This window comes from Anomaloglossus baeobatrachus, chromosome 12, assembly GCF_048569485.1.
Source record: "Anomaloglossus baeobatrachus isolate aAnoBae1 chromosome 12, aAnoBae1.hap1, whole genome shotgun sequence".
Lineage (NCBI taxonomy): Eukaryota > Metazoa > Chordata > Amphibia > Anura > Aromobatidae > Anomaloglossus > Anomaloglossus baeobatrachus.
Genome location: NC_134364.1, coordinates 45,805,350 through 45,832,780, shown reverse-complemented (window position 1 = coordinate 45,832,780; position 27,431 = coordinate 45,805,350). Strand labels below are relative to the sequence as shown.

The 27,431-nt window shown below is 45.1% G+C and overlaps 1 protein-coding gene across 6 annotated transcripts in view; it reads left to right on the top strand.

Moving 5' to 3' along the window:
* DAAM1 (dishevelled associated activator of morphogenesis 1) overlaps positions 1-27,431 on the top strand; it is a 317,520-nt gene that overhangs the window by 257,231 nt on the left and 32,858 nt on the right. For all 6 annotated transcript variants that reach the window (XM_075330205.1, XM_075330206.1, XM_075330203.1 and 3 more), the window contains 8 exons: positions 5,697-5,781; positions 6,996-7,102; positions 11,406-11,494; positions 13,630-13,798; positions 15,339-15,446; positions 18,220-18,280; positions 19,559-19,690; positions 22,078-22,248. In XM_075330205.1, the coding sequence (XP_075186320.1) occupies positions 5,697-5,781; positions 6,996-7,102; positions 11,406-11,494; positions 13,630-13,798; positions 15,339-15,446; positions 18,220-18,280; positions 19,559-19,690; positions 22,078-22,248 (922 nt within the window). The remainder of the gene's footprint in view (positions 1-5,696; positions 5,782-6,995; positions 7,103-11,405; positions 11,495-13,629; positions 13,799-15,338; positions 15,447-18,219; positions 18,281-19,558; positions 19,691-22,077; positions 22,249-27,431) is intronic.

The window sequence follows — 27,431 nt, the reverse complement described above, 5'->3', positions numbered from 1 at the left end:
TGAAGCGCCGTCCAATCAACTTTGCGGCATTTGGCTGAATCTGGGCTGAAAGTATATCCCGGTACACTTCAGAATTCATCCGGCTAGTCTTGTCTGCTGTTATGTCATCAATAAACACAAGTGACCCAGTGCCATTGAAAGCCATGCATGCCCATGCCATCACATTGCCTCCACCATGTTTTACAGAGGATGTGGTGTGCCTTGGATCATGTGCCGTTCCCTTTCTTCTCCAAACTTTTTTCTTCCCATCATTCTGGTACAGGTTGATCTTTGTCTCATCTGTCCATAGAATACTTTTCCAGAACTGAGCTGGCTTCATGAGGTGTTTTTCAGCAAATTTAACTCTGGCCTGTCTATTTTTGGAATTGATGAATGGTTTGCATCTAGATGTGAACCCTTTGTATTTACTTTCATGGAGTCTTCTCTTTACTGTTGACTTAGAGACAGATACACCTACTTCACTGAGAGTGTTCTGGACTTCAGTTGATGTTGTGAACGGGTTCTTCTTCACCAAAGAAAGTATGCGGCGATCATCCACCACTGTTGTCATCCGTGGACGCCCAGGCCTTTTTGAGTTCCCAAGCTCACCAGTCAATTCCTTTTTTCTCAGAATGTACCCGACTGTTGATTTTGCTACTCCAAGCATGTCTGCTATCTCTCTGATGGATTTTTTCTTTTTTTTCAGCCTCAGGATGTTCTGCTTCACCTCAATTGAGAGTTCCTTAGACCGCATGTTGTTTGGTCACAGCAACAGCTTCCAAATGCAAAACCACACACCTGTAATCAACCCCAGACCTTTTAACTACTTCATTGATTACAGGTTAACGAGGGAGACGCCTTCAGAGTTAATTGCAGCCCTTAGAGTCCCTTGTCCAATTACTTTTGGTCCCTTGAAAAAGAGGAGGCTATGCATTACAGAGCTATGATCCCTAAACCCTTTCTCCGATTTGGATGTGAAAACTCTCATATTGCAGCTGGGAGTGTGCACTTTCAGCCCATATTATATATATAATTGTATTTCTGAACATGTTTTTGTAAACCGCTAAAATAACAAAACTTGTGTCACTGTCCAAATATTTCTGGACCTAACTGTGTGTATATATATATATATATATATATATATATATATATATATATATATATATATATTGCTCAAAAAATTAAGGGAACACCAAACTACAATTTTTTGGATTAAGTGCTCCCTTTATTTTTTTTGCAGTGAGTGTGTATATGTATGTGTGTGTGTGTGTGTGTGTATATAGATATATATATATATATATATATATATATATATATAGATATATATATATATAGATATAGATATATATATGAGAGAGAGATAGATATATCTATATATAAGTATTTCGGCAACTACTATAGTGTGAGCAGAGAGACCTGAAATATGCTTATATCTTACAAATAATTAAGAGTAGGAGTATGGAACATGATACTGTTGACTTAAACAATCCGCATTGCCGGCTTTCCTAAATAAATCCTTCTAAATCCACATGGACTGGGTCTGTGGCGGCCTTATAAAATGTGCAGATCATATCTTTGTTGTGGTGTGCATGAAAAAGTAGTGATTGGCACTTTCAGGGCAGCCATTTTCATGCCAAAAAATAGTGCATATGATCATAAGTTAGGAGTTGTCCAAGTCTAAGATGTTCCCTTCTCCCTTCCAATACTTTGGCATTGCATGTTGGTGGCCACAGTGTTGGTTCCAAAATTCTTAGGAGTGAAAAAAAAATGTTAGTGGCATCTCTAGAACAAAAAATGCAGTGTACATACCCACAATTTCTAGGCGGGCGCCGCCTTTAGGCTATGTGCCCACGGGACAATGTACCCGCGGATATAGCCGCAGGTACGTCTGCAGGTTTACCCCTGCTGCTCCCCGGGATCCGCAGCTATACATAGCTGCGGGATTCCAGCGAAATATCTGCGGTAAACCTGCAGACATTCATGCAACTTACCTGTGGAGGTCCCACCCTCTATCTCCAAAGTGGAGAGGTGGGACATCCACAGGTATTTCCACAGGAATAATTGACATGCAGTTACGTGCGGCTGTGGGACATCCGCAGCATATTCCACAGCTGCAAATACCGCAGCATGGACACAGCACTCCCCATGTCCCATAGGATAAGATGGAGAGTGTCTGTACTCTCTAAAACCTGCGGATTTATCTAGAAAATCCAGATAAATCCACAGGTTTTCTGCAGCAAAATCCACCGGTACAGAGTCCCATTCGAACATAGCCTTAGTGTATTGGCGTCAAAATGATAATGATACAGTTGGAGGTTGTGGTAGAGAAGAGAGCCATAGACTCCCTGATCTCCTCCACTCTGCAGCCTCCAACAATTCGGCATCCTGGTGAGTGCCGCATAATGGCATCGCTGTATTGTGGCACATGAACCTCCAACTCTCCAGCCTCCAACAATTCGGCGTCCTGGTGACTGCCGGCCTGTTGTATGTGCAGCAGAATCAGGACTTGGTCATTCAGATTAGGAGAGCAGAAACTTTATTTTTTTGTGGAGTTTGTCACTAAAGTGGTAATAATTCTTAAGGGGCATTAATGCTTTCAAAATGACATTATTACTGGATTTGGAGACAAATTTTTGCCTTCATTTTTTGGCAAGCCATCTTATGCCACTGCCCAAATAGGTCAGCACTGATAACATCATCAACACCAGCCCATTCCGGGGCAGTGGAGGGGGATCAAGTCTTACCTCAAATTTCTACAGTGCTCTTCTTTGACTTGTACCCAGTGATCAGTGGCAGCAGGATGCTTTATAAGGAGGGCACCAGGAATGATCACTATACAAGTGCCACTTTAAGGGGTTAGCCCTTCCATAAAATAGGAGGACCCAGACAGCTTCAAACATGTGTTGGTCAGCTGGTGTCACTGGGGAAGTCTATAACCAACCAAGCATTTCTTCAGAGGAAATGTACATGGTCGTCCATTCTTTTTAAGGTCCAGCATGTAATACTACAAGGTTGGTCCAGGTTCACCATTTTTTGTGACTCTCCACTCTGGCCCATATGGGTGTGTACAAAGATGGGGTTGATGTCTACTTACCCTGCTAATGCATATGGAAAACTTTTGTCTCTCTGGGATTTAAAATGTATCTGTTGGCAGAAAATGACTGTTCAAACCATTCACAGGCGCTTGGTGCACACCTGTCTTGGCCGAGCCGTTCAGTGCACCATCTCAACTACTTGTTTTGAATCTCAGTTAAGGAAGTGGAGATGAAGATGGATGAAAAACAAGCAGGTAGGAAGGTGCACTGTACAGCATGGCCATATTCAAGGTCACACTGTACTGCCTGGCCACATCCAAGGGTGCACTGTACTGCCTGGCCACATCCAAGGGTGCACTGTACTGCCTGGCCACATCCAAGGGTGCACTGTACTGCCTGGCCACATCCAACGGTGCACTGTACTGCCTGGCCACATCCAAGGGTGCACTGTACTGCCTGGCCACATCCAAGGGTGCACTGTACTGCCTGGCCACATCCAAGGGTGCACTGTACTGCCTGGCCACATCCAAGGGCGCACTGTACTGCCCGGCCACATCCAGGGGGGCACTGTATTGCCTGGCCACATCCAAGGGCGCACTGTACTGCCTGGCCACATCCAAGGGCGCACTGTACTGCCTGGCCACATCCAAGGGCGCACTGTACTGCCTGGCCACATCCAAGGGCGCACTGTACTGCCCGGCCACATCCAAGGGGGCACTGTATTGCCTGGCCACATCCAAGGGCGCACTGTACTGCCTGGCCACATCCAAGGGCGCACTGTACTGCCTGGCCACATCCAAGGGCGCACTGTACTGCCTGGCCACATCCAAGGGCGCACTGTACTGCCTGGCCACATCCAAGGGCGCACTGTACTGCCTGGCCACATCCAAGGGCGCACTGTACTGCCCGGCCACATCCAAGGGTGTACCGAGTGCATGTGCTTGGTTTGAACTGTTAATTTTGTGCTGCCAGACTCCATTTAATTAGTGGATTAATCAATTTTTAACAACCAGGAGTCTCAAGGATTTGGTCTTTCTTTTTATTTTCCTTTTAAATGAACACAATGGAGAGTCCACCACAATGCAAGTCTGGGAGCTTTCAGCACCCCCTCCTAAGTAAACAGATTTTGACGTACTGAACCTTGAGCTAATGCTAGTGGCGGAAATTAAACACCTAAGGGATTATTTAATAAGCCTCAATTGTTTTTAGTGATTAGGTGATGACCCCTTTGATCCGATGTCTTCCACCGCCCTCCCTTAATTCCACAAACATCCTTAAGCTATTAGCGGTTTGCCAAGAATCAAAACATTTCTCCATATCCCATGCCTGCTCATACACGAGCCTCCTTGTTCTGGTGAAGATACTTTATACATATTGATCCATAGATTTTTCTAAACTCTAATTATTCACCATAACTATTAACACCTTTCAACATTTTGGGGAGGGTGGGAGTTTCTTCTATATGAGTTCATGTAGGGGAAGATATTCATAGACTTGTTGGAATGTGAATATCATATAGCAGTGTCAGCTGTCTGGGTTGGTGACAATTCGGTGGGTGAGGCATAGCGGTAATTTAAAGGGGCTGATTATACACTGAAGAGCAAAAGGGTGACATTGGTTTGAGTTTCTGATTTTGGGGCTCCATATATCGCCATCCACTACAGCTTTGAGCGTGAGATTACCTTAATTTTATAGACAACCATCTTGGCTATCTCATACGTAAATTTGACTTAAAACTATTTAGCATATGATTAGTTACGCAGATTCTTGTCATGTCACTGTTTTGCTCCTAAAAATCTAATTTTTTTTTTTTATTATTTTGGAAATCCATCTTTTGGCTTTCAACACTGCCTGAATCCTTCTCAATCAGGTTGAAGCATGTCTCCACCAAAATCTAGTCTATAAGTTTGCAATGTTGGTGGACTCCCTTGCCAGGCACATTAGACGTCGGCCAAAGTCGCCAATATCTCCAGGATCGGAAGATATTCTAATATGTACGGGGGCCCCGATTCCTCATCTGTCGGGGAAGATAAGGATCAGACGCTGATACTTTTTGTTCTCTATAGATAAGTCACCAAAAGGAATACCGGAGTGTTGGGCCGAGTGAGTGCTCGTGTTTGGGGTAGACGGCCATAAAGTGTATGGGGGGTTTATATTAGCTCGACTTATTTCATGCCTGATCACCTTTTTTATCGGTGGTTCTGAGATACACTGGGCTTAATTTTCAAGAAATTTCCCGTCACGCTCAGCCCTCGAACAGTCAGGGAACTCATGTTCTAGTCTATAAGATCAGCAGTAAAGCATTTTTGGGACATGTGTTAACCTGCTCCACAATCTCAATCAATCCCTGCTGCACAAGCTCAGTGTTGTCTGCTGTCTTTGATGATTAACGGTGCGATATGTATCGTGATGGCGGAACTGTTTGATCAAAAACATACAGAATTCTAACTGTTTATTAGCCCAAATTGCAGAAGTTTCTGACCCCCAAGATCCTCCAGCACATGGCACATTGGACCTTGTTAATCAAACCCTGTCTAATCCATGATGGAATTCATATTCTTTCCTTTTAGAACATTGGTCACGAAAATGTACATCTCTCCCAACTAATTACAAAACTACAAGTCCCAGCATTCCCTGAGCCTCAGTGCTTAATATGTTCATGTCATGTTTGCTTTCTTGCAGACTAAAGTTGTCAAACGAAGAAATCAAACGTGCGATTTTGACAATGGATGAGCAGGAGGATCTCCCGAAAGACATGCTGGAACAGGTGAGGGCGATGCCTTATCTCACGTGTCACCATTGACCTTTTTTTTTTTTCCAGCAGCAATGAAGGAAACCTCCAGCCATTGTCATTCATTAACTAAATTGCCTTTTTGGAAATTGAATAGTGACAGATGACGCGTAGATAATTGTGCTTTGGAGAGAATTTGGCACTGTGAACATTGATGAGAATATCAAATATCCAGTATCTTCATATATACATGATACGTGGCACAGTTTTTTCTTGCATTGGGTACATATATGATATTTCCCTTTTGCGGAGGGTAAAAAATAGGTGCTATTTTACACCCGCAAAGAACGCAATAGCAGCAGTGACATCTACAGGACAACGCATGCTATTACAAGCTGGGGAAAGTTCCGTAATACTAAGATAAGATTAGGCACGGTAATATGGTGACCACGGAGTATTGGCCCTTACTGCAACTTCATATGAAATAGAATGTTTTCCGCTCTCTATGGGAGAAGACCTAATAGGGCATTGCAGAGTGGCGCACATAGCCATGTAGGACTGTGCGTGCCACCGTACCACACCCACGGAGCCATAATCCCATATAACAGCACTAAGGCGTGAAAGTTATCACAGTAACAGACTGTTATATGAGCATTTGTTACGGTATGTCAACCTGTAGATTCCCTTTAACTTCAGTGACCTTTTCTTAAATCTAAGAAAATAATTGGGGGAAAAAAATATCTGCAAATACAAAAGTAAAGACTACAAAACAAACAACATGATCCAACTCATACACTTGTAGGTAATACAATCCAGATTAAAAGGGAAGGAGGCCTGGGAAAAGTTCCAGGGAAGTACAATTCGAGAAGCAAATTGGTCTCCAAAGTCTCCGGTGAAAGAATTCTCACCCATTCCATATGTATGAGTGGATACAAGTTTAATTTGTCCTCAGTCCTATAACTATTGTATATACGAGCCTCCAAGGTGTAGTAAATCTTAGATGATTAGGTTCATGCATCAAGATATTGACACTTCTCATTAACGAACAGCGATTTCACAAACTGTCACAGGTTTAAGACGTCTTGATATTCACGGTCTAAGTATGGACCTTCCATGGGTCTCATGACCAAAACTAAACCGTTACATTTGTTACATTCTGGTCTCTAAATTTTTACTAAAACACACGTGTGAGAAGACTTCTTTTAAGGTATGAGTGTCCTGACTTCTAACACAGTTTATGTCCTTTTCAGCTCCTGAAATTTGTTCCCGAGAAGAGCGACATTGATTTGCTGGAGGAGCACAAACATGAGCTGGATCGTATGGCCAAACCAGACCGATTCCTCTTTGAGATGAGCAGGTACAAATTTATAATCTCAAGGGCAACATAGGGCATCTTGCAGTTAACCATTAAAAAGTTTTACCTGAAATCCACTCTACTTGCCCATCCCGAATCTTACCAAGATTAAGATATTTTTTTGTGGGGGTTGTCCGAATGATCTCACATTTAATAGACCATGACTTTAGGACGTCTCTCCAGGCAGGCACGTTAGTTCTTTACATCCATCTTCCGGTTTGATAAGCAATCGGATATATGTGGCTTTTCTGAGCTACTGGTAAGGGCTGGAGACCATACTCAAATCACCTGAACACCGTGAGGCAGGTTTACTAATTCTTTCTTAATTTGTAGACATCATAAACTTTAATCTGGCATCTCTTCAGACAGTTTAGTCTAGAACGGTGGCTCACGGTGAATGATGCATTTGACGTTTGTCTTTTGATAAATCACTTGTCTGTTCCTAAAACTGGATGATGCGTTTGATTCTTGTCTGTTCCTAAAACAGAACAGAATGTCCAATCATGGTCCAACTTTCCCCTCCGGACAGGCTCCGCGTACCACTATTATATAGTGGTATAGTATAGTATATTATACCACTACCGTATCAGTCTGACTGGCTGGGTGTACCACTGTCCTACCACCTTGACAGGTTATGGGTGACCACTTTCCCATACTCCTGGCAACTGGTGGGTAAACTATTCCCAACATCCGGACAGGTTATGGGTGCAACTTTCCCATCACCCTGACCAGCTGTGGAAAGCCCTTCTTCACTACCTTGACAGATTATGGGGACAGCTTCCCCATCATCCTGACAACCAGTGATCACACCTTTCCCATCGTCCGGACAGGTTATGGTGCAGTTTTCCCATCACCTTGATGGAAGCCCTTCCTCACTACCTTGACAGGTTATGGCGACCACTTTCCCACCAGCCTGACAACTAGTGAGCACACCCTTCCCATCATCCGGACAACTTATGGGTGCCACGTTCCCATGACCATAACTAGCTGTCGGAAGTCCTTCCCCACTTTTGACCCCTTGTATCAGTTATGCAAACGGAAGAGGGTGCCCTACTAATTATTATGGGTTCTGGTTCCTGTCCATTTTATCGAACCTATGTTCTAAGAAATAGAACCCAGAGTATAATAGTCAATCAGGCACCTCTTCTTATCTTTGCAAAACTGATACAAGGGGTCAGTTTGAATATTGTGTTTTGTTTTAGGAATAGACATGGATTTGTGAATAGAGCCTAACTATGCATTGGCTTAGTTTATTCCGATATTTTGCACCAAATTTTAGACACAAACTGTTGTAGTTTAAAGGATTATTTCCAAAAAAAAATAAGTTATTCCCAATCCATAGGAAAGCACATAACCTGCTGATCCAACCGCTGGGACCCCAATGATCTCAAGATGTTCAGGGTAGAACGGAGGTGCACTTGCTCGACCTGCCTGATAAAGCAGGTTACAGTGACCCACTATTACTGGCGGTCCCATGCAAAATTAATGGCACAGCGTTTGATCATGCAACCTAGACTCAATTCAGAATAGGAGTCTATTGAGTCCTGATCTATGGGGTCAGATCCCCAGCGATCGGTAAGTTATCCCGTCTCTTGGATAGGGAATAACTTGTTTTTTGTGAATAATGCTGGTCATTCCTTCTTTTTTAGTAGGGATTAAGCTTTTCTGCTACAAATCTTGCTTAAGAAAATTGCAAAAAATGCATTTTCTAGGACGACATCAGGGATTAACTGAGCAGTTGTGATGTCACTTATCGCTGGAGAACTGATTTCTGCATTATCAGGGCCTGTGGCCCTCGGGAATGTCGGTTCAGCCTGTAAATATCCTCCCGCTCCGCACGTTGCCATCACTGCTCCTATACGGTTTGTTGTATAGCAGAACGCACATACACAAGTCTAAGGAGAAATCTGAAGTAATAAAACCCTATGCCAGATGGATGAAATTAACCCAAAAGTCCACATTTTCCGCTCTCCCAGGTGATTTGTACAGAGGAGATACATTTATTCTTTGCTTTTCTCAGAACACTGTAGGGAAAGCGTAAACCTTCGTCTTTTCACAGCTGCAAAACATTTTCTTTTCATATAATATCGCTTTTTGGAAGCCGCTCGTATTTGTTTTATCGGGTCTCGTCACTGGAGAATATTGAATTTTCATGTTACTTTTTTTTTTTTTTCTTCCCTTCACATTTCTCAACTCCCTGGTTTACAAGTTGTAGACTGTAACTAGCTGAAGAAAGCAGAATGTCAGCGCAGTGCGGCATCACCCACTGTTCCCTGATTTATATCGGATAGTAATGTTTACTGTGGTCATTAATCCAACGTATAATGATCTAGTTTAGGATGTAGCTGTCAAAGAAAAAAAATAATAAATCGGACGGGAAACACTGTGTGGACGTGCTAGGTAGAGCAAGAGAGATCTAGGCAACACAAGAGAGATCTAGATGGAGGAAGGGAGACCCAGGCGGCACAAGGGAGACCCAGGCGGCGCAAGGGAGACCCAGGCGGCGCAAGGGAGACCCAGGCGGCGCAAGGGAGGCCCAGACCCAGGCGGCGCAAGGGAGGCCCAGACCCAGGCGGCGCAAGGGAGGCCCAGACCCAGGCGGCGCAAGGGAGGCCCAGACCCAGGCGGCGCAAGGGAGGCCCAGACCCAGGCGGCGCAAGGGAGGCCCAGACCCAGGCGGCGCAAGGGAGGCCCAGACCCAGGCGGCGCAAGGGAGGCCCAGACCCAGGCGGCGCAAGGGAGGCCCAGACCCAGGCGGCGCAAGGGAGGCCCAGACCCAGGCGGCGCAAGGGAGGCCCAGACCCAGGCGGCGCAAGGGAGGCCCAGACCCAGGCGGCGCAAGGGAGGCCCAGACCCAGGCGGCGCAAGGGAGGCCCAGACCCAGGCGGCGCAAGGGAGGCCCAGACCCAGGCGGCGCAAGGGAGGCCCAGACCCAGGCGGCGCAAGGGAGGCCCAGACCCAGGCGGCGCAAGGGAGGCCCAGACCCAGGCGGCGCAAGGGAGGCCCAGACCCAGGCGGCGCAAGGGAGGCCCAGACCCAGGCGGCGCAAGGGAGGCCCAGACCCAGGCGGCGCAAGGGAGACCCAGACCCAGGCGGCGCAAGGGATACCCAGACTACATATATATAATATTATATATATATATATATATATATATATATATATATATATATATATATATATATATATATTATATACATATATTATATACATATATTATATAATATAATATAAAGTATATTATGAAGACTAGTGAGTGAAGTTAAAGGGTCGTTTCCATCTCCATAGAATGGTATTGTTGGATAACAAGCACTTTTGCAATTTACTGCTTATCTCAAAAGCGGATGCAAATTTTTAGATTAACACTTCTCATTTGTTTACAGTTCGTTGCCCGGGATACCGACCACTGCTGCAGTCTAGCTTGTAAACATCGCGCCAAAGCTAACAGGGGTTAAAGGTGAACTGCGATCCTGGCCAGGTTCAAAACCGTGCTTACAAGCCCAATATAAAATTGCTTTCAAGCTCTGCACATGTTCTGCTGTCTGTATCAGCGGTGGTCGGTCTCCAAGCAACAAGCTAAAAAGAAAAGTGTCAATATCTCATGAACGGCTGAAAATTTTAAAAAGCCGTAAATCGCAAAATGTCTTCTATTTAGATGGTGTATCCAAAATATTGCAGTCTATGAAGATGGGAAAAACCCTTTAATTACGTTTTGTGAAGGAACTAATAAATCCAACTGGAACGAAAATTTGGCTGGCAAATCCATTGCTGACTATTGATACAGAGTCCGTGCTTTTTTACATGTGGCTGATCAAAACAATTTGCTCGGAATGTATGGACTTGAATTTTTTTATTTTTTTTATATCCTTCCCATTTATGTATTTATTTCAATGAGAAAATATACTGCTGTATAAACTTTAAATTGTTTTGTTTTGTTTTTTCTGACGAGGTTTAATAAACCAGTACGTAGAAGAAGAACAAAAAAAAATCAAGTGACATCACTTTTTTTTTTTTTTTTTTTTTTTTTTTTTAAAGTGCATTTGTTGTAGAATCCGCATCAAATCTGATAGTCAAAAGGCTGAAAAAAAAAGCTTTGAAACTGCACAGAAGGAAGAAGCATGTGAATTTGTGATGAGGATTTTCTTAAAAATCCCATCAGATTGCTCCATTTCAAATCAAATTTGAACTTTTAATAAATGATATATTTTTTGAAGGTACAAATAGTTGCAATCTAAAAAAAAAATATTCCTCGTGTGTGTGATTTGCTTATAATGGAAAATATTCTAATCATCAGATTATTACTTCTAGGATCAACCATTATCAGCAGCGGCTGCAGTCTCTGTATTTCAAAAAGAAGTTTGCAGAAAGGGTTGCAGAAGTCAAACCAAAGGTGGAAGGTGAGTTGTGTTTCTGTCCTTCCAATATTAATGTTGTGATTAAAGTGTCCCTATCCTTTGGGGATCATAATATATTTTGCACCCTTACATGTGCTGTTGAACTATGGGGGTGCAGGTACAAAGAAAGCATCGTCCAAAAAAAAAAAACCTCTTGACGTGTGTGTCTTACCTGAAGCACACCGGGCAAAAGTGTGCACACATCCATGTAAGGGCTCAAAAAAAGAAAAAAACATCTGACTGTATGCACAGAGGGGTGTACACAGAGGGGTGTACACAGAGGGGTGTACACAGAGGGGTGTACACAGAGGGGTGTACACACTCCTAAACTTTCTGTTGAGTTTGTGCCCTGCATGCAGGAGCTAATTTATGAGCAGTCAGCAATAAGGGGGGCATGGTGTAATTTATTAAAAAATGATCAGAACACCTTAAAAGGAACCTGCTCCTTTTTCTTGGCCAAGAAGCATTCATGAGTCCAGGACTCTTCTTTCTTGGGATAGTCCCTCAATCCGCTTTCGGTGGGATTATGACCTGCACTCCTAGCAGTCAGCAGAATAGAGGATTTTCTTTTTCCATGAAGGCCATATTTGTGCAAGTGTCAATGTACTACAACTCTCCCTGAAGGTCTTTTGCTGTCACGCAGGGCTTCTGATTTGCCTCTCTAGCAATCCTATGAGCAGGTCTCACAGAAGTTTCGCTCTTCCAGACCTTATCTTCACCTCCACTGTTCCTGTTAATTACCATTTCTTAATTATATTTTGAACTGATGAAAGAGTAACTTGAAATCTCTTTGCTATCTTCTTATCGCCTTCTCCTGCTTTGTGGGCCTCCACCATTTTCGTTTTCAGAGTGCTAGGCAGCTGTTTAGAAGAACCCATAGCTGCTCTTTTGGCACAAGGTTAGAGGAGGCTGGGTTTTTATGAAGCATCACCTGACCTTCCCAAACAATGATGGTGAACAAGCCATAAACCCTAACAGGCTAATGAAAGTTTCAAACCTTGGGCAAAGTTATCACACAGATCTCCAAGGGTACCCAAAGTTTTGCAGCAGATCATTTTCCTTTTTTTACGTTTTCAACTGTAACAGATGAAATAAATTATATGTTTTTATTTTTTGTGCCTAAAATACAAAGGAAATGTGTAATCCTTTATGCCTTTTAGAGATCATTTTATCCTTAACTTGCTTAACTGTTCACAATAAGGCCATGATCGCACACTGCATCCACAAAGAGGCAGCGTTTTTGGCCCCAAAAAATGCACCTGTGGCAAAAACACATGCGTTTGTGATGCATTTTTACCGCATTTTGCCCAATGCGGTTTTTTAAGTCAAATCATTTGACTGGAAGGGCTCAAAAATGCTGGCAAAAAGAATTGACATGCTGCATCTTCAAAAACGCAGCCAAAAAAAAGATGCTCTGTGTGGACAGCAAAATAGAAACCTCATAGACTTTGCGGGAAGGAAATGCATGCATTTAGGTGCATCTTTGTGACCTCAAAAATGAACCAAAAACGAAGTAAAAGATGCAGTGAGAACGTAGCCGAACAGTAATTTTGACCAGGGGGTGCCCAAACTTTTGCATGCCACTGTAAATGGACTGATCTGCAGGCACCCACATGTGAAGAAGCCGTGATGGTTCCTTCATTCTGCTTATTATTAGTGGCCTCAGATGTTGTGCTCCTGTTGCAGACTTTCTTATTAGTTGACAATGGCAGGAAACTTTGCGTCTGTTCACATGGGATGCATTTACTGGCGATGATCTGTTGTGTTTTACCGTACCAGTGTTGGGGATCAGCTTTTACAAAATCTCTTCCTCGCACTTGAGGAAAAAATCTGCATCATAAATAGACCAGAGCCACGGGTTTAACGTTGGCAGGCCATCAATTTTAGATAGGGTGAAGTTGATGGCATATCCATAGCGGAAACCACCACTATATCGGCACAACATACTGCAGATATTGCCAATGTGATTTTTGCTGTGGAAATCCTTCCGCAAATACGACCTCGTATGATCACACCCTGGTTTTGGTCACATGTGCCGTTTTCGGTTATGCCAAACGCGTACGGCCAATGCCTCCGTTGTGTATGTTGCAGTAGATCCCCCTCCTCACCAGATTTCTTGTCCTCCTCCTTGTACGCAGCCATCCGCTCAGCCTCCAAGCAGGTTTTGCAGAGTAAAAGCTTGAAGCAGCTCTTGGAAGTGGTCCTGGCTTTCGGAAACTACATGAACAAAGGACAGAGGGGAAACGCTTACGGGTTTAAGATCTCCAGTTTAAATAAGATCGCCGATACCAAATCCAGCATCGACAAGTAAGTGACGTGTTAAGGGTCAATTACACCCCGGATACTTTATAGGTGCAGTCAAAAGAAAACCACTAAGGCGCGGGCTTTGCACACTACGACATCGCAGGTGCGATGTCGGTGGGGTCAAATCAAAAGTGACGCACATCCGGCGTCGCAGTCGATATCGTAGTGTGCAAATCCTTTTTGATACCATTAACGACCGCAAAAGCGTCATTATCGTATCATCGGTGTGGGGTCCGACATTTCCATAATGCCGGTGCAGCAACAGGTACGATGTAGTTCCTCGTTCCTGCGGCAGCACACATCGCTGTGTATGAAGCCGCAGGAGCGAGGAACATCTCCTACCTGCGTCCCGGCTGCAATGTGGAAGCAAGGAGATGGGTGGGATGTTTACGTCCCGTTCATCTCTGCCCCTCAGCTGCTATTGGCCGCCTGCCGTGTGACGCCGCACGACCCGCCCCCTTAGGAAGGAGGCGAGTCGCCGGCCAGAGCGACGTCGCAGGGCAGGTGAGTGCATGTGAAGCTGGCGTAGCGATAATGTTCGCTACGCCAGCAATCACAAGATATCGCTACGGGGGCGGGGACTATCGCGCTCGACATCGCAGCATTGGCTTGCGGTGTCGCAGCGTGCAAAGTACCCCTAAGAGTCTCTCGCTGTTGGGCCCCATGCACACATCCAATATTCTTCTATCATTTACGTATTATATGTCTGAGCATTTTCGCGTGCCCATTTTTTTTTTACAGAGTAAATGGGTCTGCAGAGAAAAAGTCTGAGGATTTGTTAATTTTACCAAAAAAAAAGTCTCATTGAAGTCGATTTACGTTGGAACAGGGTCTGCACTGAGTGTATGAAATTTGGCCCTTAATTTGGAGTACTTGGCTGCTTTGAGCTTCGCTACTGCCCCCATTGTATTCGCGGATTACCGCTTACACAGCAGAAGAGATGCCTTCTGGCTCACAGAAGCGGAGGCATGCTACAGCAAAGCCTTTTATTAGGTTCCTCCAGAAGGTTTGTGCATTTTCCTGTAGCTGACCTCTCACAGGGGGTGTTGTATATACAATCCAGCGTGAGACTTCCACTAATTTCCCTCAAGAGCTGCGGTTTGTTTTATGCTCGCAAAAATGGGTCCCGCGGGGACGATGTGATGTAATGTTAGGAAGAGGGATGGTTCTGATGACATTCAGCTGTTCAGATCCTGGAGTGAATATCATGCACTTTTTATTGGATTCACTCCCATTCTGTTCCTGGAATTGCGTGTGATGTAGATGAACAGTGATATAGTCCAGTTCTGAGTCGGCTGCAGCGTTTGGGCTGGATATGAAGTTTCCTGTGGGTCCGGTTGTCCTTCGTGGACTGATGGGGGTCAGCCATTCTAGGCTGGGCTCTGAATTATAGGAAAAGTCCTGATTCTCAGAACCCACTTCTTGGGTAACCCACCGTGCTCCAACAGGGCAGGGGCTCTCTGCCTATACAGAATGTGATTGATGGCTATGCCAATATCTGTCATTCATATGGTTACTGTAATAAGATATATTGTCATTACAGGAATATCACCCTTTTGCACTATCTAATAACTGTGGTAGAAAAGAAATATCCTAAGATTATAACTCTACATGAGGAGCTGCAGAGTATCCCCGAGGCTGCAAAAGTCAAGTAAGTGAAGATCTGTATATATCGAAAGCAAAGAGCTACACGTGTGTTCTGCAGATGGGGGTGATGAGCACTAGTGATGAGCGGGCACTACCATGCTCGGGTGCTCAGTACTGGTAACTAGTGATGAGCAGGCACTACCATGCTCGGGCGCTCAGTACTTGTAACTAGTGATGAGCAGGCACTACCATGCTCGGGCGCTCAGTACTTGTAACTAGTGATGAGCGGGCACTACCATGCTCGGGTGCTCAGTACTCGTAACTAGTGATGAGCGGGCACTACCATGCTCGGGTGCTCTGTACTCGTAACTAGTGATGAGCGGGCACTACCATGCTCGGGTGCTCTGTACTCGTAACTAGTGATGGGCGGGCACTACCATGCTCGGGAGCTCAGTACTTGTAACTAGTGATGAGCGGGCACTACCATGCTCGGGAGCTCAGTACTCGTAACTAGTGATGAGCGGGCACTACCATGCTCAGGTGCTCGGTACTCGTAACTAGTGATGAGCGAGCACTACCATGCTCGGGAGCTCAGTACTTGTAACTAGTGATGAGCGGGCACTACCATGCTCAGGTGCTCAGTACTCGTAACTAGTGATGAGCGGGCACTACCATGCTCAGGTGCTCAGTACTCGTAACTAGTGATGAGGGGGCACTACCATGCTCAGGTGCTCAGTACTCATAACTAGTGATGAGGGGGCACTACCATGCTCAGGTGCTCAGTACTTGTAACTAGTGATGAGCGGGCACTACCATGCTCAGGTGCTCAGTACTCGTAACTAGTGATGAGCGGGCACTACCATGCTCAGGTGCTCAGTACTCGTAACTAGTGATGAGCGGGCACTACCATGCTCGGGAGCTCAGTACTCGTAACTAGTGATGAGCAGGCACTACCATGCTCAGGTGCTCGGTACTCGTAACTAGTGATGAGCGAGCACTACCATGCTCGGGAGCTCAGTACTTGTAACTAGTGATGAGCGGGCACTACCATGCTCAGGTGCTCAGTACTCGTAACTAGTGATGAGCGGGCACTACCATGCTCAGGTGCTCAGTACTCGTAACTAGTGATGAGGGGGCACTACCATGCTCAGGTGCTCAGTACTCATAACTAGTGATGAGGGGGCACTACCATGCTCAGGTGCTCAGTACTTGTAACTAGTGATGAGCGGGCACTATCATGCTCAGGTGCTCAGTACTAGTAACTAGTGATGAGCGGGCACTACCATGCTCAGGTGCTCAGTACTCGTAACTAGTGATGAGCGGGCACTACCATGCTCAGGTGCTCAGTACTCGTAACTAGTGATGAGCGGGCACTACCATGCTCAGGCGCTTTGTACTTGTAACTAGTGATGAGCGGGCACTACCATGCTCAGGCGCTTTGTACTTGTAACTAGTGATGAGTGGGCACTACCATGCTCAAGTCCAGAGCCTAATGGAAGTCAATGGGAAGATCTTCTGGAAAATGCTTGTTTACCATTGACTTCCATTATACTCAATACACAAGTCGCGTCCATACAAGCATCCGACTGCTGGTTAGGAATACCGAGCACTCAAATATGGGAGTGCTCGCTCATCACTTTTGATCACACGTCAAACGTAAGAAAGCAGCGTCATAGGAGAAGCTATAATGTGGCCACTGACATAACCAAGCTGTTCATTACTGATGATTAGTGAATTAGTAATCCACATGATGGAAAAGCCTTCTATGTCATTTAAAATGACTGTATACAAAAACCTGTAATTAAAGCGGGTCTCAGATGGAAGCAAGTTTATTGTCTATCAGCAGGATGGGTGAAAGCCTTCTGATTGGCGGGGGTCTGACTGCTGGGTCCTGCACCGATCAGCAGTACCGGCATTTTTATCTCCGTTAAAATGGAGCGGTGTTGCTCATGCTCGACCCACACCGCATTCATTTCCCCTGGGGCTGCTGAGCGCAGCACTTGGCCTTTCAGACATCCAAATAGAGAATGAATGGAACGGCTATCGAGCATCTGACCTGCCGCTCCACATTGTAGAGGGTTAGAAGTTCTCCGGCTCAGTACTGGTCTCAGTGGTCCTACCCATCCATCTATCCCTTGTCCTATGGATAGGTGATAACTTTATTTTTTTCACTGGTCAACCCCTTTAAAAAAATCAATCTTCCTCTTTGGAGGGTAAGTTCACACATAGTTTGTTGATGAGGATTTTAAAGGGAACTTGTCACCAGATTTGGGGCCTATAAGCTGCGGCCACCACCACCGGGCTCTTATATACAGCATTCTAATATGCTGTATATAAGAGCCCAGGCCGCTGTGTAGAACATAAAAAACACTTTATAATACTCACCTAAGGGACTAGTCGGATGGGCGTCTCCCTTCTCAGCTAGCGGCGCCTCTTCTTTTGGCCATCTTTCTCCTGCTTCTGAAGCCTTGGTGCACGACGCGTCCTAAGTCATCCACACGCGCCGGCATTGAGGTCCTGCGCAGGCGCACTTTAATCTGTCCTGCTCAGGGCAGATCGAAGTATTGTAGTGCGCCTGCGCAGGACCTCAATGCCGGCGCCTGTGGATGACGTAAGACGCGTCCTGCACACTGAGGCAGAGTGGATGCTGTGAGAATGTTTTGTACCAGAAGTGACTTCTTCAGATGGAGAGAACCCAGCGCTCTGGCACATATACCATCACTTTATTTTGGGGGTCTCGTTGTTTAGATAATATTGCTTTTTCTCATTTGCTTTGTCATTGCACAGACAGAACATCCTCATTATCTCCTCTTACATTTTCCTCTTATTTGTTAAAGCATGACCGAACTGGACAAAGAAATAGTCACGTTGAGGAGCGGCCTGAAAGCTGTGGAAAGTGTAAGTACCCCCCGCCTATATTTTTATGTAATTTGAGAGCATTAGCCACCCCCCACTTTCTTGACTATTGTTTTTGGGGTAAATTTTTATTTTTACATTTATTTTGTAGTATTGTGTATATTCATAGCAGGACAGAATCTGAGATATGGGTTGAGATTTACCCCAACTTTATTCTCAGTTGTAATACATTTTGACAGTCAGTTGATTCGTGTCGCCCAAACCACAGGCAGCATGAATCAGAGCCTGACTGCATGAAGATGCCAGCGCGTTTCTGGGAAAACAGTTTTAAGGATAGGGAAAGACTAAGTGACTCTAAAAGGGGCTTTATATGCAACAACATCGCTAACACGATGTCGTTGGAGTCACGGAATTCATTAGCGACGTCGTAGCGTGTGAAACGCACGAACGACCGCTAACTATCAAAATTACTCACCATATCATTGATCGTTGACATATCGTTCTAATCTTTCTAATCTCAAATATCGTTGCTGTTGCAGTACTCAGGTTGTTCGTCGTTCCTGCGGCAGCACACATCGCTACGTGTGACACCGCAGAAACGAGGAACATCATCGTACCTGCGGCTGCCGGCAATGAGGAAGGAAGGAGGTGGGCGGGATGTTCCGGCCGCTCATCTCCGCCCCTCCGCTTCTATTGCGCAGCCGCTTAGTGACACCGCTGTGACGCCGAACGAACCTCCCCCTTAGAAAGGAGGCGGTTCGCCGGCCACAGCGACGTCGCTAGGCAGGTAAGTCTGTGTGACAGAGACTAACGATGTCCCATGGGCAGCGATTTGCCTGTGACGCACAACCGACGGGGGCGGGTGCTTTCACCAGCGACAACGCTAGCGATGTCGCTGCATGTAAAGCAGCCTTTACACGATCCCTAGATAATTTTCCCCGCCCCGCTCTAGGTGATTGACAGGTCTCTCCCGCTGTACACACATTGGAAAGACCTGTCACTCAACTACAGTGAAGAGCTAAGTATTAATTTGCTGGAACTGCAATCGATCATGAAGACAGGGGTCCTGTGGTTCCATCCATGGTCTCCAGAAATGGAGACAACACTTCGTCTTTTTCACACCGGTTCACAATGGATTCAGTACTACAGGACACTCTTGTTTTCATGATCATTGGGGGTTCCAGGGATCAAAAACTTATGCACAAAATAATAGCAATTGTGGGACAACCCCCATTAGCTAATTCTGCCCCATCCGCGTATGCTATAGACAGTTGCAATATTATCTTTAGTTCATAGACTATTTTTTTTTTCTCCATTTAGGAACTAGAGTATCAAAAGTCTCAGCCCTCCATAGCGGGAGACAAGTTTGTGTCGGTGGTCAGTCAGTTCATTACGGTGGCGGGCTTCAGCTTCTCGGATGTAGAAGACCTTCTCGCAGAATCCAAGGAGCTGGTGAGTACATGGCTATAAATCCGGACGGCTGGCGGCACTTGTACCAAAGATTTCACTTGTCCTTAATTGAAACAAATCCCAACCCCGGAGCTGTGCAGCCTCAGATTTATGAAAGCACTGGGCGAGGGCCAGACGACAGATTCCTGCTCTCACTTTTGGAAACTAAAGCGGCTCCAACTTAACTTTTCACGTCAATCATTTTAACAAATTTTCCCCGCCCTCACAGCGTCTACAGATTTACACTTGCTCACTATGGGCAATCGCTGATATGTTAGAAGGATATTCCATGATCTGATCAGAGAGTTTTTGCCGCTGATTCCCCCAGTACCACAGGATATAAAGCACCACATGCAGATAATTAAAGGGCACATAAGGGGCCTTTCTTTTTCTTATAAGGCATATATTTTTTAAATTGATTTTCTTTAGCTTTTATAGGTGTTTGGCCCTGACGCATGAAGCAGTTTTCATTTACTTTCTGGTGTAGTAAAACCGCTTAAAATGTCACAATTTTTGCTGCTTCTGTTGGTGTTTTTGCAGCAATCCCGGTCAAATCCGCCAACCTTTTGAAAATTCGGCAGGAGGAAGTAGGCACCCAACAAATTCATCATAATTTACATTAAAAAGGTGTCGTAAATTACAACAGAAAACCCTGAGCTGCTTACATTTTGTGTCCCTTGCTCAAGTGCTGAGGATTGGCCAAATTCGTTATTGGGCACCCGCCTTGGCGTTTCTTGATCTAGCGCGCACTTCAAGGCTGGAGTCCAAATCGTCTTGATGAATCGGGGCCTTTTTCCGTGCACATTGCTTTGATCATCCGTCAATGAGTTTGTTCTGAAGTGGATTTCGTAACTGTTGTCTGTTTGGATCCATTTACGTAGACTGATTGACGGCACGATACAATCGCGGATTGGTAAAATGTAACCGATCGGCGGTCATTTGTATGCCTGTTTACTCAGTAAAGTAAATGATACGCGGTTGTCCCGGCTTGGGGAGCAAGTGTGCATCACTCTGTGACTGCAATCTGAAAAAAAATGATGGCACATCCTACCTTTCTAATGTGAACAGGTACAAACTGAACATAAAACAAAGTAACAAAAAGGAGACAGTTGCACTCTGTAGTGGTAAAATCTGTGGAACAATGAATATGGGAATATAGACATGCATTACTGCTATGAAAAACATGTAAAAGTTGAGATAATTAGCACACAAAAATGACCAGTTTTGTGTGAGCCCAACAGTCAGCGGCAAGGTCACCTTCCATTGACTATTGGGCTCACATAAAACTGGCCAATTTTGATTTTTTTAAATGTTCTTCCTAGCAGTAATGCATGTCTCTATTCCCATATTCATTGTTCCACATATCTATGTGACTGCAGACTTGTCAGTTCTCACAGTGCACACTGTCAGGATTCTCCAGGTGCAAGTGTGGTCATGGGCCGACTAGACATGCACGACTGCTTATTAAAGGAAATTGCGTAAAGCTGGATATGTTTTGTTGCAATGTGGCCGGATCTATGCAAATCTCATACATCTGGTCTCATGACTGTCTGCTCTCGGCAGAATCCTAACAGCGTGCACACTGCGCCTCAAGCCTAGATAACCCCTATAATGAAGCCCACTTACAAAAATGAGGTTTAGCCCAAAATAAACATGTTTTAAGCAACAAAAAAAAAAATTGGTGTCCATATTGTTTAAAATTCAATATGCTGTATTATGTGGACAGGTCATAGCTTCAATAGTGAGATGCTCGATGGAGCTGCTAAATGATGGCAATCCCCACTATTAGCAGATGATCTGGAAGAAGCCTTGTCGTAGACCCCAATAACGCTTCAATATTTGACACATTTGATAAATGATCCTGTTATACACCGCGTCTATAGATGACTGTCACATACGAGAGCTGCACATTTGGTGAATCCCATTTACTAACATGTAATTAACAGTTTTAATTAGAGGGGAAAGAATAAACCTTGAGCCGTTTTCTTTGTGCTGCACTTTTAAGGAATCATTTGCTTCTTCTAAATGATATGTTATTTTTTTTTTTTTTTTGTAAAGTAAGAAAAACACAAATATGGCCCCCAGACAAACATTTGGTTTCAATAAAAGGCCATGTGGCCATGAAAGGATCGCAGCCACTTCAAAGCGCAGAGGGCGAGCTCCCTGACTCCTGCGGTGCGGCCCTTGTTTTATGTAGGAGAATCGAGCCTCCTGCCTTCACTGTCACGGGGTAGATAAAAGACGGCTTCACGTGTATGTGCCAAGTGTGCTGCTTGTACGGGCGCGTACGGCCCGTGGCGGTGATACCGATACCACCGCTGCGTGCCAGGGCTCCGCCATCTTTACACTGAGATTTCACATTAACCTTTCCTGTCTCGATTTCCTTCTAGTATGGGAAATCAGCCAGACATTTTGGGGAGGAAAACAACAAGATCCAACCGGATGAGTTCTTTGGGATGTTCGATCAGTTCCTCCAGGCGTTTTCAGAAGCCAAACAGGAAAATGAGAACATGAGGAAGAAGAAGGAAGAGGAAGAACGCCGGGCACGTATAGAGGCACAGGTGAGAAAATGCCACTTAATATGGCACCACACAGAATTTCAGCACGTTATGCCACATTTTAGTGCAAATTATGCCAAAATAAACTTGCAAATTGCACAAAATGTCCAATTTTTTGCACCATGCTCGCCCAAAAGGGGCAGGGAGTATTAAGAGGAATCGTGGGCAACAACCTTATAGGTTTACAAAGTTTTGCATAAAAAAAATTATGCAAATTTTGGAGCACATTTGCACCTGCTCACACGAGGTATAGACGTAGATATATAATATATATTATAGAATATCTCTCGATATATATGTCTCAAGGCGGTCCAGTCAAGACAATATATAATATATATATATATATATATATATATATATATATATATAGATATATAGATATATAGATATATATATATATATATAGATATATAGATATATAGATAGATAGATAGAGATAGAGAGATATATATAGATAGAGATAGAGATATATATATATATATATATATATATATATATATATATATATATATATATATAGAGATATAGATAGATATATATATATATATATATATATAGATAGATAGATAGATAGATATGAGATAGATAGATAGATATGAGATAGATAGATATGAGATAGATAGATAGATATGAGATAGATAGATAGATATGAGATAGATAGATAGATATGAGATAGATATAGATGTATATAGATATATACATAGATGTATATAGATGTCCCAAGGTGGTCTAGTCAAGGCTATATATAATATAATAATATATATTTTTATATATAAATATATATATATAATATTTTTATATATAGATGTCCCAAGGTGGTCTAGTCAAGGCTATATATAATATAATATATATATATATTTTTTTTTTTTTATATATATAATATAGATGGTCCCTAGTGGTCTAGTCAAAGCAGTTAAGAACCATGCACCTTTTAAATGAATTTGGCACAATTTACTCCATTCTCTTTTTTTTTTTTGTTTTTTTAAGACTGGTGTTTAAAAAAAATAAAAAAAAATCTTGCTTAATCTGCTCAATACAGGGCGACACGGTGGCTCAGTGGTTAGCACTGCAGTCTTGCAGCGCTGGGGTCCTGGGTTCGAATCCCACCAAGGACAACATCTGCAAGGAGTTTGTATCTTCTCCCTGTGTTTGCGTGGGTTTCCTCCCACACTCCAAAGACATACAGATAGGGACTCTAGATTGTGAGCCCCAATGGGGACAGTGTTCCTGATGTATGTGAAGTGCTGAGGAATATGTTAGCGCTATATAAAAATAAAGATTTATTTTATTTTTTTATTTTTTATAATATAAAAAAAATGTTAATTTTTTTTTTTTTTTACAATTTATTTGATACGTTTGCCAGAGAGATGATCTGATCAAGTGCGCTGGCATCCTGGATCGCCGTTAGGCCTACTATAGACTATGGTCTACACAGACCCGTCATCAACTAGATGTGTGATTTCCTACACTGTGGCTCAGATTTACACCACTTCTAGGTGTAAACAGACAGTTTTGTTACCCAAAGGGGCGTGCTCCTCAACATTTATGTGGTTCTTCTTCTTCTTAGTGAAGAGGGTGTAGTATACATTTATATACAGGGAAAAGGAAGCCATACCTTGGTGCAGGAACAAAAGGAAAACTGCTCTGGATTCAGGAGAACACTGACATTTCTACGAAATAGAAAATTGCTTCTTCATGGCAAGTGACAGGTTCTTTTAAAGGGAAAATGTCATCAGGTTTTTGCTCCCCATCGATAGAGACAGAGACCCTAATTCCAGTGATGTGTCACTTACTGAGCTGTTCGCTGTCGTTTTGTTAACAGCAATGATTTCTCTGCAGCAGACCTAGCAGTTATATAGAGCTCAGGCATATGCTGGACTACCTGCTGCACAAGTAGTCCTGTAATGATAAAATCACTGTTTAGTCAGCAGGAGATTATCAAAACTGCACAGAGCAGTTCCAGTAAGTGGCATCGCTGGAATCAGGGTCTCTGACCCTACATTATGCCACTCTCAGATTAGGTGGTAAAAGTAGGATTTTTGTGTACTCACCGTAAAATCTCTTTCTCTGAGTCTTCATTGGGGGACACAGGACCATGGGTTATGCTGCTGTCACTAGGAGGCTGACACTAAGTAAACATAAAAAGTTAGCTCCTCCCTAGCAGTATACACCCCGAGCCGGAGGCGGGCTCAGATCAGTTTGGTGCACAAGCAGTAGGAGGAGTACCAGAATCACCATACATAAAACAAGTTGTAACTAAAATAATGCAGCCGTGCAAACAAGAGGTCTATGAACATAAGACCGCTGAAAATAGCAGGCAAATGAAATTAAGCAACCAAAAAACCAAGCAGGGTGGGTGCTGTGTCCCCCAATGAAGACTCAGAGAAAAAGATTTTACGGTGAGTACACAAAAATCCTACTTTCTTCGGCGCTCCATTGGGAGACCCAGACGATTGGGTGTATAGCTACTGCCTCCGGAGGCCACACAAAGCATTACACTAAAAAGTGTAAGGCCCCTCCCCTTCTGGCTATACACCCCCCGTGGGATCACGGCTGCTCAGTTTTCAAGCTTTGTGCGAAGGAGGTCAGACATCCACGCATAGCTCCACTGTTTAGTCAGCAGTAGCTGCTGACTATATCGGATGGAAGAAAAGAGGGCCCTTGCAAAAGGGCCCCCAGCATGCTCCCTTCTCACCCCATCTTTTTGGCGGTGTTTGTTAAGGTTGAGGTACCCATTGCGGGTACGGAGGCTGGAGCCCACATGCTGTTTTCCTTCCCCATCCCCCTGAGGGCTCTGGGGAAGTGGGATCTTACCGGCCTCCAGACTCTGAGGCCGGGCTCCATCCACAGACCCGGAGATCCTGCTGGATACGGAGCTGGGTACCATCAGGGACAAGGCCCTGCAACATTCAGGTACTCTGTGTCCCCGTGCAGACAGGCACAGACACACTCCAGCGTTGCTGGGTGTTCTAGTGCGCCGGGGACAGTAGCGCTGCGCGCCTGGGGTTTTACTCACTGCAGCTTAGCTGAGTGAGTTTATATGGGGAACTACCGCGCCGGCCGCCATGAGACAGCGGCGCGGCTGAGACTTGTGGTGCGCCGGGGACTTCGCGCCGACCGTGCTTTTACGACGGCAGCGCTGATAAATCTAGTCCCCGGCTTCTGCGGCCTAGTTACGTTCGTTCCCGCCCCCTGCCCGGTCAGTCAGGGCAGGGGAGAGACGCTGTACAGTAGTCAGCGCCGAGGGCTGGAGTCTTATTTACATACTCCAGCCCTCTCACTGGGCACAGTGGGACGCCAGTTCCCGCTCTTTGTCTGCAGCACGCCCACGGCCCGCCCCTCTTCACAGGACGCTGGCAGCCATTCCTGCACGCAGTCTGAGCTGGAGAACGGACATAGCCCTGGGAGACCCAGACAGGGGATTCTGGCGACCACACACCCGCTATTAAGCGGGCGGTAAGCAGCACCTAAGTGCTGACCCCACTAGTGCCACAGTGTTGTTTTGTGTACTTTTGTTTGTACATATATATATATACATTGCACTGTACGGTCGCTTCTTGGCTTATACCCCTATATTGCTCTGAGGAGACAACAGCATGTCATCCGCAAAAAGCAAGGGTGCCAAGGCACGGGCTTCATATGCTGCCTGTACCGCATGTGGGGCTGATCTACCGGCAGGTTCCACTGACCCCCATTGTGTGCAATGTTCGGTCCCTGTGCCACTTCGTCAGCCGCAGTCTATGCTAGTAGTGGCCCAGGCAGAGACGCCTGTGAACCCTGCCCCGGTGACGGGGACAGAGTTTGCAGTTTTTGCTGATAAGATGTCTGTGACTATGACAAAAATTCTAGAAACTTTGCAGTCCAGGCCGGTCACTCAGACCACGGGCACTGCTGATTCAATGTTCCCCGGTCCCCCTCAGTTGGAACTAATCCGTGCTCCAAGGGGGTCCCAGGCATCACAGGCTGAAGGCTCTGACTCGGACGACAGTCCCAGGCAGCCTAAGCGAGCTCGCTGGGAGAGACCCTCGGCGTCATCACGCTGGTCAGGGTCTCAGCGAGAGGATTCTCTGTATGATGAGACAGAACTAGGTGATCAGGAGTCTAATCCTGAGACTGCTCTCAACCTGGATACCCCTGATGGTGACGCCATGGTGAATGACCTTATAGCGGCCATCAATAGACTGCTGGATATTTCCCCTCCAGCGGAGGATGCAGCAGCACAGCAGGAGAAATTCCATTTTAGGTATCCCAAACGTAAATTGAGCTCTTTTCTGGACCACGCGGACTTCAGAGAAGCAGTCCAGAAACACCATGCTTCTCCAGATAAGCGTTTCTCCAAACGTCTTAAGGATACACGTTATCCCTTTCCCCCTGACGTGGTCAAACGCTGGACCCAGTGTCCAAAGGTGGACCCCCCAATCTCCAGGCTTGCGGCTAGATCCATAGTTGCAGTGGAAGATGGGGCTTCACTTAAAGATGCCAATGACAGACAGATGGACCTTTGGTTGAAATCTGTCTATGAAGCTATCGGTGTGTCGTTTGCTCCAGCATTCGCAGCCGTGTGGGCACTCCAAGCTATTTCAGCTGGTCTAGCGCAGGTGGACTCGATCATACGTCCATCAGTGCCGCGAGTGGCGTCCTTGACCTCGCAAATGTCTGCGTTTGCGACTTACGCTATCAATGCGGTCTTGGACTCTACCAGCCGTACGTCAATGGCGTCCGCCAACTCGGTGGTTTTACGCAGAGCCTTATGGTTAAAAGAATGGAAAGCAGATTCTGCTTCCAAAAAATGCTTAACCAGTTTGCCATTATCTCAAGACAGGCTGTTTGGTGAGCAATTGGCGGAAATCATTAAACAGTCCAAGGGCAAGGACTCTTCCTTACCCCAGCCCAGATCAAACAAACCTCAGCAGTGGAAGGGACAGTCGAGGTTTCGGTCCTTTCGAGGTTCGGGCAGGGCCCAATTCTCCTCGTCCAAAAGGACTCAGAAGGAACAGAGGAGCTCAGATCCCTGGCGGACTCACTCACGTCCAAAGAAAGCAGCCGGAGGAACCGCTTCCAAGCCGGCTGCCTCATGACTTTCGGCCTCCTCTCTCCGCATCCTCGGTCGGTGGCAGGCTCTCCCGCTTTTGCGGCATTTGGCTGCCACAGGTCAAAGACCGGTGGGTAACAGACATCTTGTCTCA